Source organism: Hylaeus anthracinus, unplaced genomic scaffold (genome assembly GCF_026225885.1).
Source record: "Hylaeus anthracinus isolate JK02 unplaced genomic scaffold, UHH_iyHylAnth1.0_haploid 11989, whole genome shotgun sequence".
Lineage (NCBI taxonomy): Eukaryota > Metazoa > Arthropoda > Insecta > Hymenoptera > Colletidae > Hylaeus > Hylaeus anthracinus.
Genome location: NW_026534337.1, coordinates 8,695,802 through 8,711,276, shown reverse-complemented (window position 1 = coordinate 8,711,276; position 15,475 = coordinate 8,695,802). Strand labels below are relative to the sequence as shown.

The 15,475-nt window shown below is 41.7% G+C and overlaps 1 protein-coding gene across 5 annotated transcripts in view; it reads right to left on the bottom strand.

Annotated features, from left to right (window-relative positions):
• LOC128887437 (uncharacterized) overlaps window positions 1-15,475 on the bottom strand; it is a 143,217-nt gene that overhangs the window by 4,571 nt on the left and 123,171 nt on the right. For 3 of the 5 annotated variants that reach the window (XM_054143290.1, XM_054143288.1, XM_054143289.1), the window contains exons 4-13: window positions 5,942-6,847; window positions 4,809-5,505; window positions 4,151-4,239; window positions 3,950-4,054; window positions 3,255-3,336; window positions 3,071-3,181; window positions 2,214-2,357; window positions 1,785-1,876; window positions 1,517-1,627; window positions 216-441 (exon numbers count right to left, since the gene is read on the bottom strand). In XM_054143290.1, the coding sequence (XP_053999265.1) occupies window positions 216-441; window positions 1,517-1,627; window positions 1,785-1,876; window positions 2,214-2,357; window positions 3,071-3,181; window positions 3,255-3,336; window positions 3,950-4,054; window positions 4,151-4,239; window positions 4,809-5,505; window positions 5,942-6,847 (2,563 nt within the window). Of the gene's footprint in view, window positions 1-215; window positions 442-1,516; window positions 1,628-1,784; window positions 1,877-2,213; window positions 2,358-3,070; window positions 3,182-3,254; window positions 3,337-3,949; window positions 4,055-4,150; window positions 4,240-4,808; window positions 5,506-5,941; window positions 6,848-7,487; window positions 8,335-15,475 lie in introns of those variants that run through there. The other 2 variants (XM_054143291.1, XM_054143292.1) reach the window with 2 other exon arrangements.

Here is a 15,475-nt window from a genome sequence, read left to right as displayed (position 1 = left end):
CGTATTAAATCGGAGGAGAGAACAAGACAACTATGCAAGGCGAATTTAAAAAATATTAAAAAGGGTCTTCTTATAGTTTCGAAATATTTCTCATTCCAAGTGTACGTGGATTTTTACGACCGACTGTACATTTGGTGAAGGATCCAGCCCCCGTTCGGTGGTAAGTGCCGCCACTTACCAGACATCCTGCATAAACGTAACATTCTTCAACTCACCGCTGCTCTTCAAGTCGTCCGCTCGTTTGTCGTCGATGTTCGGATTGTTCTTCAGCTCGTTCAGCTGCTTCACGATGTGCGCCGAGTATTTATCGTATATTTTGACGGAGTCGCCCTTTCTGGGGTGGTCGTATTGCGGCTGGAGACGGTCCGTTTTCGAGAAATATTTGAACACGCCCACCAGCGTCCAATTATCGGTTTCGCATCCCAAACGAGAGCAGTAATCCTAAAAGACGAGTAACGACGCTCGAAACGAACCGGTTCTGTCCATCGAACGTTTTGTTCTTGGACGATTCACACTTGGACTGCGGATGACGGGTCAGTGGAGACCCAGCCTCGCATCTCTGCACCTCAGGGACAAACTACTTTGGATATAGGTTTTTAGAAGTTTTGAAAATTAAATATTCTGAGCAGAGATTAATAATATGATACTAGGTATGTTGTTGTTGTTGTTGTTATTATTATTATTATTGGGTTATTATTTGTTTAAATTAGAGTTGGAGGGGTAGTTCGTCCTTGAAGCACAGATCTGCATTGGAAGGTTCAAGACTGTATTCTTTTTTATTAATTATACATATTAATAGGCACGAAGGGTTATACATTCTATACGTTGTAGTAGGTTCTGTGATCCAACAAGTCCTGTGGTTCGCAGTCCAAGGGTGAATTGCTCAGCCTCAATCTCTGCACCTCAGGGACAAATTACTTTGGATATAGGTTCTTATCAGTTTTGAAAATTAAATATTCTGAGCAGAGATTAATAATATGACATTAGGTATGTTGTTGTTGTTATTGGCTTATTATTTGTTTAAATTTGGGTTGGAGGGGTAGTTCGTCCTTGAGGCACAGATCTGCATTGGAAGATTCAAGACTATGCTCTTTTTTATTAATTATACATATTAATAGGCACGAAAGGTTAAACTCTATACGTTGTAGTAGGTCCTGTGAAACTGTATTAACCCTTTGCACTCGAGAGGTGACTCTCAGTCACCACTAGGTTTTCTTTAGGTTTAATTTCTTTGGAACTCGAAATGTCAATAAAATGATTGTCGTTGAGGGAAAGGTGACCTTCAAAGTTAATCTAAGCTTAGCATTCGTGACAATAGAGAATGCTAAGACAGCATCTCGAGTTGCTGATAGATACCAGAAAACAAAGCCTCGAGTGCAAAGGGTTAATATCAGTAAGAACAAAGAAGGCAACAGAAGCAGGAAGAAAAATATCAGAAAAAGTTAAAACACTATTCCCAAATATTTACACGCGACCTCTCCCACTTCAGAGTATCTCGATTGATTTAATGGAATACCTTGGCAGCCTGGAGGACCCCGACGAGATAGGCGTGCTTCTTGGTGTTGTTTATGTAGTCGCGAAGTTTCTCGATGCCACGGTCGAACCTCATAAACGACTGATGATGTACCTGTCCGCCGCAACGAAGAATTGCGTGTAAAGCGTGACAACATATCGCCCGGGCGATTTTAATAAACGTCAAAACCGGTTTAAATTTCGTTACGATCTCTCGCAACGTTCAATTTCCCAGCGTGTAACGAGCTTAATAATGTCCAATTAATTTTTACCTCCGAAAGCTTGTAGTCGCCGTACCACATGATCCATTGGCAACCGAAGCCCGGCTCGCGCATGCAACAATCCCGGTAATCGATAATCATTGCTGCAACGAATGCGTAGAGACACTGAATACTTCGTTTCTATTTCTTTCTCTCTCTTTTTTTTTTTTTTTTGTACGTTCCCATACGTCGAGGGATTAATTAACAGTGAAAGAATTTTCGAAATACGATGCAACGGTTTCCAATTCGCTATTGATTAACGGGGTCCGCGAAGTGTTCATCGCGGAATGGCAGTTTCGCGCGTGTGCCAAGCTTAAACATTCGTTGGGAACAAAAGAATGCTGAAACAAGGCGTCGTTATTGTTCGAAAGGAAAATGTTTGATTTTCCGGAGGGGAGACCGTCGAAAGGGGGGTGTATTGTGAAAGTGCACGCGCGTTACCTGGCCACCAATTGTGCCCGGCGATTTTAGCCCACGTTATGACTCCTGGATGTTGCTCCTTCAAAGGCAAACGCGACGCATCAGCGTCGTTCGGCTGCGGCGACTCTTTCGGTCTCTCGATCACCTTTTTCACCTGCGCCTCACCTGTCGACACAAACCAGATGATTCACGCACGGGGGGAACAATCGGGATTCGACGTTAATCCTTGGACAGAGGAATTTGTTTCGTGTCAGTGATTTTAGATCCGACGTCATGTGAGTCGTCGAATGGAATTCGGTTATTCGCAGATAAAACGGGACCCTTTGTTGGCAGGACTCGTAAATCCATTTTAAATTCTCTTACTTCTATCTGTGAGATCAAGCGTGACACTGATGGGTCTGGTGGGTCGGTGACGGATAGGGATGGAGTCTCAACCTGGTGGACATTGCGTGGGATCTGGGAGCTTCCTTGGGTGCGTTGAACGAGGAGGGAACGATTGGAAGGGATAATAGAACCCTGAGGGGGAGGAAGATACATTTAAATTACTGTTACATAGTATTTAATTGTATACGGACTCTGATTACTTAAAGTTCATCTAATTTTATTTCTGTACGGCGCGATAATTTATTAAGCTGCTTGATTGGAATTGGCTCTCATTTCGGTGACATTATGTCTGATATAGGTCGATCAGATAGATCGCGTAAATAGTATACATTGACGAGCTTTCTATAGATTTGATAGATCGTGCTGACATTTACGAAGAAAGACGAGAGTAATCTAATTTATTTCATCGCATTCGCAGCGTCATATTTCTAACAATCTCTCCTTCGCGAAACAATGACATTTACCTGGTCAAGCACCAAGGAAACTATACATACGTTTCTGATCCAGCAAGTATTTCTCGGTGACTTTCGAATTCTTCTCCTTCAGGCAGTTCAGTCTCTGTTGTATTCTATTCGGGTACGGGTAGAACTTGAATTCATCGAGCGCTGCACGTTCCGAAAAAGAAAACACGCGTTACACCCATCGCATACACGTAAAAACTTTTATTTTTGAACTTACACTCCAGCCCATCCGAGAAATTATTTTCAATCCAGGACGAGTACGGCTTCGTCAGGGTGCAGCCCAGCCGTGCTCGTAGAATCTGAAGCAAATTCGACGCTGACTAAGGTTCCCGTTTCGAAACATTGCTACCACCTGCTATGAATCGAACCGAAACCATAGAGATATTCTAAATCGAGCAGGGGAGTCGTACTACGGCTAAAAAGAGAAAGAAAACTGTGGTACCCTGCCCGTTCATTTTCCACCAAAGCATTTTTACATCGTTTTCACGTTAAACGCGTATAGATGACAAGAATTTTCTGCGAAGAATTAAATAAATTAATTCTGATGGCGACGTGTTATAGAAAATTAATCCGGATGGGATTGGTAAATTCTGGAGAGGTCACAAAAACAAGTACCGACACGATTATGTCATTTCTAATTGTATAGAAATAAAATTTCAGCATCGCAGGAACTTTCGCGATTATTAGCCTGGCAGATTAAGGTGTTCACGGTAAATGGTTATCGTATATGCTTTTAATATGTGTATTTTATATTCCTACTAATAAAGGCACAGTTTTAGATAGAACACCGCAGTTTTTCTTTGTTTCTAACGACATTTCGACTGACGAGCAGGTCTATGTCTCCCCTGATCTATTTTTAATATCTCTATGATTGGAACTAGCGTAACGAGACGAATGAAATAAATGAGAAACCTGCATAGTTGCGTCAATGGCTCGGCTCCGCGCCACGTTCGAGTTCTGCATCAGTCTGTAGTGCAGGTTGCATGTGAACGATTCGATCTGTGTTTTTTCGTTCAGCTGAAATGACGGTAATAACCGGCAATTACGCGGGGAACGCGATCCTCGTGGCGGGTTTTAATGAAAATAAAATATAAATAAAGAATTCATATTCACTAATGATATACGAGCTTCTCCGATCCAGTAAACCCACAATTTTCCCGCCTCAGACAACATTCCCACATGGTCCGCATCGATGATTAATGCTGCAATATTATATAGAAATTGTTTATTCAGGCCATGGACGCCGGGCGAATCGGCGTTTGAACAATTATCTAAGCTTCAGCTAACGCGATGCTTTCTCGAATGTTTCAAAATTACGCTACTTGTTTATAGAAAACAGAATTATCCTCTCGATGCACGCTTTGCATGAAACGGCAATAATTAATAGCTTTTTCATGGGTAAGGAGGAATTATCTCTGATGTTAATTAATTTATTGGTTTCTATAAACGGTAATGTAGTTTCGATATAACCCTTTCGACCTGAATGTTTTCTATTTGAATTATATTTCTCTTTGAGAGATTAATTGTATCGAACTAGGGTTGGCTGTGAATCAAATTTTCATTTTTCTTTTCTTTTTTTTTTTTTTTTTTGAACTTATATTCCTGCGAGTTTCGATTATAATTCGTCAAAGGGATAATTGCTCGACCCAGAGTGGATCGTTAGATCTGGACTTACTTTTACAGGGACATGGAATTTACGGAAAAAAATCAAAGGAGTAATTCTTATAGAATCAGATCTTAAATCAAGATACAACGAAAACAAACAACTTACCTGGCCACCATCCTGAACAAGATCCCCACACCAGCTTCCCAACGAAGTTCTCCTTGCTGATTTTCGTCGATCCCCGAGTCACCCTCTTCAAATCGTGATATTCCTCGTCGTTTTTGAATATTTTTGCTCTTTGCGTGTGATTTTTCGCAAACTTCCTGATAGACGAGGCGTTAACGTTCCCATTCGCGGTTACCTTGTTCCTCTTCACCGAGGTTTGCTTTCCGTAGCAGTTCCTTACACTTTCCGCTGATTTGCATCGAGCATCGTTATTTTTCCCACCCAGAACCCTCCTCTCGCTGGCCACCTTGTCACGGCGAACCAAAGAACACTTCCGTCGATTGCATTTCGTTCGTCGTCGACGTCTTTTAATCGGAGAGGGTTCCTCGTTCTCGGATCCGACGTTTGAATGGTTCGAAACAGTACAGAAATCGCTGGATCCAGGGTTCTTTTCAGGATATTCGGGTCGATCCTCGTCGTCGCTTTTCGCGGAATAATCGACATCGTCGGTGGAGGATTTGCTCCCAGTCGAGATCCTCTCGGCCAATGGGAGCGTGTGGACGTCGTCGAACATCGTTGCTTGGCCCGGATGGACGAAGAATTCTTGTGAATTTTCGGATTCATGCGCTGGGTACGCGTCCTCCGTGTCCGAAGTCGATGGTGATTCCTCGATTATTGGGGTGTGGTTAGGGGATGCCGACTGAAAATAAAAGGGGCGAGTTGTGGAAGGACTTTGATGTCCTCGAATATTTTTTAGAAATATAGGAATATTATATTTTTGTAGAGAGTACTTAAGTAAGCTTTGATTAGTTCGTTATTGTTCGTTAATTGGTACATTTAATCTTTGATGATTTTGAAGACGAATATCTGACTGGAGGTTGAAAATGTAGTATATAGAATATTATAACGAAAAGTATTCTTAACCGAGACTCTGAAATTTATCCTTTTCGATATCGTGTATTCAATACGCTGTATTGTTCCTAAGGCCTGACTTTAAGTACACGCAATTTGTATTCTTTTCTGCAGCACGTGTAAATACAATACATAAACGAACGGTGTGTATCCTTCGGCGACATCGAGCAAGTGTAAATGATACAAATTGGCAACAACAGAAAAGAAAATGGTTATGACCATACCTCGTAACAGGTCGTCTGAAAATGTTGACCTCGGAGATCGTTCATCATGGATTCCCTGTCCTCGCGCGCGTTCGTCGAAGGACGCAGATCCTGTTCACGATATTCCCACTGGACGTCGATGGTGGTGTCCCCGTTGAGGACTTTCTCTTTCCCCCGACACGCTGCAGCAGCACTTCTGCTGTAAGACGGCACGATCTTCGAGGGATCGACGTTTTCAACGATCCTCGCGGGTCTTCCGCGTTTGGTCCTTCTCTTCGTTCGACGTTTACCCACCAGCCTGTCGCCTCCGCGACTCAACTTGCGATCGGGATAACTGTTTCTAGCCGCGGTGGTGGGCATTTGGAAGATACTCGATTGCATCACCGCGCTTTTCTTCGCGTGCAGCGACCTGGAGGTCGAGGAAACCTGACGAGCGATCCCTGGGAAAACCTGGACGTTCTCTATTCGATCGTAACAAAGATTCGCCTTCATCTTGAACTCCGAGTCCTCGCGATTAGGTTCTACCCGTTTCTTCGGTCTTCCCACTCTCCTCTTGCACGATTTCCAAAAATGATCCACCGTCGCGTTCCTCTCCGTCGTCAACGATCTCATCCTTTTGTCGCGGCTGGTCAGCTTCAACGAAGACTTTCTGGCAGTTCGCGACGTGGGCATCCTCGCGACGAATTCCATTCCATCGCGATCGTTACGATTCCCGGGAATCGGGGAATTTATCGAGGGAAATTCCTTGGAAACCGACGCACTCGTTCTCACGGGCGACCCGTCATTCGAGAGCGCTGCGAACGAGACACTTGTCTGACGGGGCTCCGAGATCAAACCTAATTCCATGGCGCATACTAAGGACCAAACGCTGCGCTCCGCCCACGACTTCAACGAGTCCCCTTTGCCTCGACTCGTCCTCCCAGAAACCTGTAACGTAGCTGCTATATAATAGTTTGCAAGGTTAGGGGATTGTTCAGGTATTACCACAGGTGAATAGAATGTTCCAATGAATATAAACCAAAACAAGCATTACTGTTCGCTAGAGATGGGCATTATTTAGATAAAAAAATTATTTAAATAGAAAATCGAATAAAGATGCATAAATCGGATAAAGAAATGTATTCGAAGTAAATGTACTCGAAGGATAAAGATAATTTAAATTATCAGCGACAATGCGAAACAGTGTTCGCCGAAATACTGTGATAAACCTAGTGCTGACCGAGGGTCAGCACTCGAGTGCAAACGGTGAATTCGTGACCAACTTATTAGGAGGTTGCATTGAAAATCGCTGTTTATGTATACATGGATTTAACTGAGAATACTGTAGACAATGAGTGCCGTCGTATATTATGAGTTGTTAAAACCACTTGGGAAAAAGTAGTAGCTTTTGAGAGCAAATACTTCGATCTATACTTTTATATACGTTACTATTGAAATAAATGCTCAAAAAAAAATAAAAAAAAAAAAAAAAACAGCGGCTTTTAATGCAACCTCCTAATATTATGTACTACAAATAACCTGCCAATCATACCAAAGTCATATCAAACTTCGACCCTGCGAGACTCACCCAACGCACCTTGCAGTTTGCCTCCTGGTCTCAGTTATTACGACAATCCTCGCACGCGAAAACATCCTCCAGTTTCGTTGATTACTGGAGGAGGGAGCCGCGGGATCGACCGTTGGACGAAAGGGAATCCTTAATTGTCCGCGAGCGTCGAAAGGCAAGGTCGGGGGTGTCGGCCGCGGCCTCGATTCGCGCCCGTTCAAGAAGCTCGATAGGATGCGACGAGGGCGGTTGTTGCGCGGCGAGCCGAGAAGGAGAGACTGAAATCGCTTTTTAAACAGTGCCGCGAAGGGTCGGGGGGGATAAAAAAGGAGGGGATAGATTCGAGGTATAAGGGTGGGGCTGTGCGAGATCCCCACGTGGCGCCTCGAAAGGCATTTCTCGAGGTCGCGGCGTGCTTTGCCCCGGGGTCGACCTGATGAATGGAAACGTCGGTATTATTGTGTTTACACGTGGGACACACGGGTACCTCTCTCGCTCTCTCGCCACACTTGGCGTGGAAACATTCATTCATAAAGCGTTCCGCGCGTTCCTCTCACCACCGCCTGTCCCACCGCCCCTCGAACCCGCCGCGTTTCTCCCCAACCCCCGCCTACGTTTCGCGCCGCGTCGTGCCCCCCTACACGAGGGTATACAACCCTCCGTCGAGTGTAGAGGGGTAGCACCGGTGTGACGTAGCCAGAATTACGACAACGACCTGCTGATTCGCTTATTTTATCCTCCTCCGGGCCGTGTCCACTTCTGGCTGGTCTCCTACCGCGCTGAGCCTGGGATCTCCGTCCTTTGACGACCCTCGCTCCTTCTCGCTCGAGAATCTCCAGCGGGTGTTCTGCTACGGGTGCAGCCGCTTCGGGGGTGATTTTCAAGAATTTATTTCGAAAAAAAGGGTGATTGGTGGGATCTTAAGGTATTTGGACGCGTTTGAGACGGCAGCGTTTTGTCGAACTCTTTTGATAGAAATTCACCGAGTTGTGGATGGAAATATGTTTATTTAAGCCGATTGCACACGGGCGCAACGGATCAGTTTTAAATCACTCTGAAAGTAGTTGCGACTGTGGATCTAAGTACAACAAAGATAGTGGAGTAGGTAAAACAAAGAGCGCAAACGGTTTGCAACACTAATTTCAAATCGGTTGCGCCCGTGTGCGTTCGGCCTTATAGTAATAATTCATGTATTAGTAGGGCAACACTTATTTATGTCACGAGAGTGATATCGTTATAGAAGCACGATTTGAACACACTCTACGATCACCGAGTCCTACCATTCGTCACCTTCTTTGACTTCTTATTCTTGAGTTATCAGCTTTCAGGATTCTTGAGTTAGGAGTTCGGGAGCTATGACTTCTTATTCTCATAATTCTATTTGTTATTTCGAAAAAAGAGGCGATTGTTAGGATATTAAGATATTTGAACGCGTTTGAGGCGGCAGCGTTTTGTCAAACTCTTTTGTTAGTAATTGACCGAGTTGTGGATGGAAACATGTTTATTTATAATAGTAATTCATGTATTCGGAAGTCACACTTATTTATGTCACGAGAGTGATGTCGTTATAGGGGTGATTGTTGTTAGTGTTTGCCAAACTCTTTTAACATGTTTGTTTATAGTTGTAATTCATGTATTAAAAAGGCAACACTTATGTCACGAAAGTGGTATCATTACAAAGCAAGATTTGAACCCACCCTACCATCACCGAGTCCTACCATTCGTCACCTTCTTTGACTTCTTATTCTTGAGTTAGGAACTTTAAGGATCCTCGAGTTAGGAGTTTGGGAACTTTGACATGTTATTCTCATAATTCTATTTGTTTGATCCCCTTCAAATTTCTTTATTCTTCTCACTACGTATTCATAATTTTGCAAAGCTTTGCAACCCCACCTCCTTCAGCCTACTGTTTCATTCCTGGATAACCCCTTTTACGCGAGAGTGTACTGTACACCGTATAACAGCCCTCCACTGACTGTGTAGGGGTAGCAGAGCGGTGACGTAGCCAGAATCGCGACGACGACCTGCTGATTCGCTTATTTTGTCCTCCTTCACTGTGTCCACTTCTAGGCGACCTGCTCTTTTCGCCGCGGCTTGGCTCTGAATCCTTTGACGAGCCTCGCCACTTTAAGCCGACTTTGCCAGGGAAAAAGGAGTCTCTTGGTTTTTCGACTCCCGGTAAGGTTTTATGGCTCCCGACCGGACGAAGGACCCTTTCGGCCGCGAGTGGACTTCAATCCTAATTCGAGGACCGTTCCACTGTTCCAGTGGTCGGCAACCTTTTTACCTAAATTATTGCGACCTTCGATCCGAGAATGTTGCCTGTGTTCGGTGCTGATTTTTGTAAAGTTCAGAATTATGTTATGTTTATCTCTGAGAGTTTCAGGGAAGGATCATTTGCGTATCTTATCTGTGATTACAGGACTCTAAAATAACGAAAGGCATCGGAATATACATTCCCGTTTTTTATTGGGATGCTTTGAAAATTTTAAAAATTGAAGATAGTTTCAAACTGTGAAATCTGATTTAATCTGAACGGAATCTCTTTCTAGAGGTCTGTGTATTAGAACAAAATTCTGTTTTCTCTGATACACAATTTTTTTCCAAATCCCAAGTGCTCTTTCGTGAGAGGTTTTCGCTTTATCGAATAGAACAGCTCCCTTTTGTACGGAAATTTGTATTTCAAACGCTTTTTACCATCGATATCGATATAGTTACTTCCTTTTAAATATGAAATACCTGCTCCTTTCGCTAGGGAAGGTTATCGATCGCTGCGCTGTTCAACCTCATCTCGGACATTCAAGATGGAATGTTTTTAATTATGAATATCGAGCTGTTCGATCAGTCTAATTTGAGAATTCTCAACAGAATCGTTTACTGCAAACAGGCAAGTTCCTTTAACTCAATAAGCTTAAATTTCCGAAGAGTCTCGGATGATCCTAGAAGTCGAATTATATTTGATGAAAACATCGAATATACTTTTGCTCCAACCGAAATGTAGGTTTCGTATTCGATTATAGTTTTAAACCTTTGAAACCAAAAAAATATTTATTAACCGACCCTCCTGGAAAAAAAGTTTATCAACCCCTTGGCGTAGACGGCTATATATGTGTTCTCGAGCGATTAAAGAGGGATATTGAAGGGTTAGCAAAGGATGAAAGAGGAGAGGCGAAACGAGAATACGCTTGGAATTACATAGAAAGAAGTGGACGAGAGAGAAGGTTCTACTTGGTCCAAGTATAGGGCATGAAAGAACTCGGTTGGCACAAAAATTCCTAATTCCTATTGAATTTTTAATATCACGCGAGCTAAAAGCTCTACGAATTTTGATTATTTATTTCTAGAGAGGAAAATCATTAAACAAAACATTGTCAGTACTGTTCGGAGCTGCAACAATGATACAAGAAGATGTGAGGTTTGTATGATCTAAGAAAACTTGATAAGATTAAATAGCTATTAAATTTAATTATCTTACCAATTATTCTTAGATCTAAATTAATTTTACATCTCTTCACATCGATTGGAGAACAAAGTATCGTTCTAGGATTAAATTACACGTTCTTGCTCCAGATACTTCCAATCGAAATAAAGCAGTATGTCCTCCAAAGAAATTTAGTTGAATGTCGTAACTATTTGACAAATTATACTATCCCACAATGAGATCCGTATACATATAGCGAGAGGTATACCTCCACTTGGATTTAATACGTTCACGCAAGGATGACCCAACGATGCAACGAAGTGCGACTTGTTAAGCATTCGCACCCTCCTGACGCTCCGACTATTATTGCCAATCATATATAGTGGTTGAGCTAAATAAAACATTTATAAACTTTTCTACTGGTGTTACGATTTGATCAACCCTTTGTCGTATAAATTTCATTTTATCTTTATAAAGGAACTTCCCCCTATATTTTGTATATGTCCATGAATTAATTCATGTTTCAGGTAAACATTAAGTAGCTCGATTTACAGAGCTACTATATAATCTCGTATGGAAACATCACGAGGGAACCTTGTTTACATTATGCAATAGGATGGCTAGGGACTCGCACAGAAATACAAAGGAATTATTTTTTTTTTCTTTATTCATTATTATATGTATTAATTGAATTTATGTGATCGTTAACGATGAAGGTATCAATAGTTCAGTCGGAGAGGAATTTTCTCATTTTATAAAATCACGGAATTTGTTTTGTCCGTTGTTAGTTTACGATAGGAATTTTTAAATAAATTATTATTTAACGAGTTCCATATATTTTACCTTTATGGAAGCTCTCCGACTGCTTTTCGAGCCGAAACTTTTAATTCAGTATTTTACAAGTAAATATTACCAGGATATACTTCTATCGTCAAATAAAATTAAACAAATATCAATTTCATTGATTTGCACAGCTCGTCGGTATCGCGGTAAATATCGGGGGAGTATCGGCATACATTTCCTCCGTTACTCTCCAAAGCTTTCGTTACAATATATTTTATAATTACGAATTTTATTTAAATTAAAAATACATATAATTGCGGTTAACTTTGGCAAAATTTTATTGGAAGGCAAAATAAACGGTTCGGAACAGCCTGGCTAACTGACTGCCGATTCTGAAACGAGGAGGCTAGGAAAGTTATAAACAACAATCACTTTGGAGCATGACTTTGGAGTATAAGGCGTTTTGGAGCAAGGATTTGAAGTTCAAGAGGCTTTGTAGTACAAGGCGTTTTGGAACAAGATGCTTTGAAGCAGAAGGCGTTTTATAGCAAAACATTAATATTGCAAATGCCACAGTGCCTACGTCCAAACAAAATTCAATATACAAAGGTTCCCTTGATCCCAAGAAGTTTTCAACCAAGTCAACGTCCACTTCTTCCACTAACGTGGAAAGCGACACGGAAAATTGGGGCGTGCGTTTCGTGGCGAGTACGTCGCCGGCCGCAACAACCCCAGCGCGTAACGCGTAACGCGTCACGGTAATTTACAGCGGTTGGTTGTCTCCGCTCTGTTGCGTACACGTAGCAGGGAAAGGGCGTCAACCGCAACGAAGGGCCACTCTCTCTCGCGGATCGAAGGAATGCCTCCCTTCTTCTTCTTCTTCTTCTTCTTCGTTCTTTTTCTTTTCATTTTTCACGTCGAGAACGCGGCGTTTCGAAACGCCTTTGGAACGCGACGGACACGCGAGCACCAGGGTCGATTCGCGCGCACGCGTCGATTCCCTGTAATTCGAGAAACTCGGGGCTCGCTCTGCTCTCTTAATTAGCGGCGGTCGACTGAATAACACGAAAGGGGAATCCCGGCGCGCGGTCGGTTGTTGACCATTCGCCGTGCCTCGTCCACCGAACCGTATTATTACGCGTCTTCGAAGATACCTCGAAAGGCAACGAGCCCGGCACGCGATATACCGAGCGTTACACACCCTGCGTACAACCCGTGTGCGCTGCATGATCTCGCGTGACCGGGGATCCAACGCGCGATCTAACCCGGGGACGCTCGCGCGCTTCACTGATATCGATTCGGATCTCGAGGAGGAGGACTATTTTATTTGTGCTCGAAAAATAGATCTTTCTTGTTATATTCTTAGTATTTAACCATCTAGACACGGCTATTCTAATTGAATTCTAGTAGGTTCTGTTTTAGAAATTAAGCGTGGTAAATTAGGGTTGGCTACAAATCGAAGGAACACAGGTAAGAAGGAATAATTTGTCTCGGTGGAAATAATATTCATTTTTTTTAAAAATATGTTCCTGTCTCAATTGTAATTTGGATAATAGTAACCAGATATTTACTGGGACATGTGTGTCTCACTAGGGTCGAGAGGATTAAAGGGAAACCGCATGAGGCCTCCAAACATTAAATGTATAACGTGATTTTTGTTCACAGGGAACAATCTCCCTATTTTTTGTTTAACTTTGAGAATAGTTTAAGTATGTTTTAAAATACATCCGGTAATTTTTGTAAATCTACCGTATTTCAATGCCTTGATTATGAACTAAAAAAATGTAATGATATCATTGTTTAAAGTATGTATTTTATTGGATGTACCTGCACAACAAATGCTAGAAATTGATACTCGGTAATCGTTAATTACAAGTGCCAACTAACGTGCAGCTCGAGGTAATAACGAGTTGTCAACTATCGCCTGAAATAGCGATTAACGATTAAAAATCGATCGGTTCGTGATCTGAAGAAATTGTCGAGGGTTGCTCGTTTCGTAGATAGAGTTGTGTTTGTTCGTATTTGCGCGGCTACGTGTGCGCGTTCCGCATAATTGGAGTTGGAGAAGTAATCCGTGATTGATTCTCCCTCGTTCATCCATTACTAACAAATAATTGCCTCGTGGAATTAAAAACTAACAGTTATCGATTAACAATTAAAATTCTATTGCGGTTCGTTGGAAGATTTATGTTCAACCAACTTCGTCGTTAATTTCAGATAATGTAAGTATGTGTACTGATGCATGAAGTTAATTTTGGGATATTACTCTGACAGGTGTGTACTCCAAAACCGTTGTGGCCTGCCTGACGTCCGTGCCGCAAAGTGTCCGTTGGCAAAGGATTAAAATAATAAAGCGATCAAATAATTCCACGTAATCTACGATGATCCTGTTTTCCTACCCGTAAGCGGCGAACAGACACGACTGGGTAATTTACACTACCGTGAACGAGCTACTGGACACTTGCTTAATGCAAAATGAGACAAATTGACGCTGTGAAAGGAGAATTTAAGAGAAGAATTTAAGTACGTTATAGATCCATTTCTAGGAGATAAAATTGAGGTTTAAATGAAATGTTAACCCTTTGCACTCGAGGCCTTTTTCCGAGATGTTTTTTAAGTTCTATTGAGTTCTATTGAGTTCTAAGCTATCGAGACTTTAGAAACAGGTAATCTTTACCTCACCAACAATCATTTTATTGATACGTCGAGCTCCGAAGAAATTGAATCTAAAAACTTTGGGTATTGTAGATTTGCTTCGTGAAACCTAATGGTGACTGTGAGTCACCTCTCGAGAGCAAAGGGTTAAATAATAAAGTTGAGTATTATATTCTGCACTCACTTCTTTGATTGCCGATTGTGAATATTCCCAGATTGATCAAACTAATAAGTAACGATTTCTCACCAAAGAACACTGTAAAAATTTGATAGTACTATCGTCGATTGTTTTATATTTTACACAGTGCAGGTGTCTCGACCTCCATTACCAGACATCTCTGGGTGCCAGTGTCCTGTTTATAAAACACGCCGTAATTGAACAAAAGTTCCTTTCATGGAAAAATAATTATTCTTGTTTAACAAGGTAAGCCTCCAATAGATGGAAACTTTCGTGAAAGTTACAGACTGCCTGTAGCAGTGTTGGTGAGAGACGACCGTCGATACAAAGTGTCGAGAAGCGCGCGATCGCGATAGTTCGCAAAGTACCCGGCTGATAAGTATCAATGGCTACCGTACAGACATTATGCATTAATCCGTTCATGTAAATTTACGCGACGATTTTTAATTCACGACTCCAGAATATTTCAATGTCCAACTGTTTGGGTACAATTGAGATTAAAATTACTGTGGCCAACGCATGTTTATCATACATGTAACTGCATCTTTGTAATCAGAGATAGGAGAAGTGGACTAGTCTACGAATAAAATTGATTTTCTGTTACCATAATTGTTCCCAAAAATTCCAAAAAAAAAAAAAAAAAAAAAAAATCGCTGTTAACAAATGAGTGATTTGAAGAAGTTTAAGTATATAGTATAGTGTCAACTTCAACAATATTCATGGAGTATATAATCGATGAAATCGATCTTCGTTTCATTTTGTTCGATATCGTTGAATATTTCTGTTTTCATCTTCCATGCGTTTATTGCACGTTGTCTCTATTTCCTTGTAGAATTAATTTTCTAGTGCACCCCTCCTGCCTGATGTAGACCAATTAATTAAAAAAAAAAAAAAAGAAAAAAAACGATTAAATAAATTATAGAAATTAGAGTCCCTCGATGATTAACAAGCATATCCAGGATGTTGTCAGGG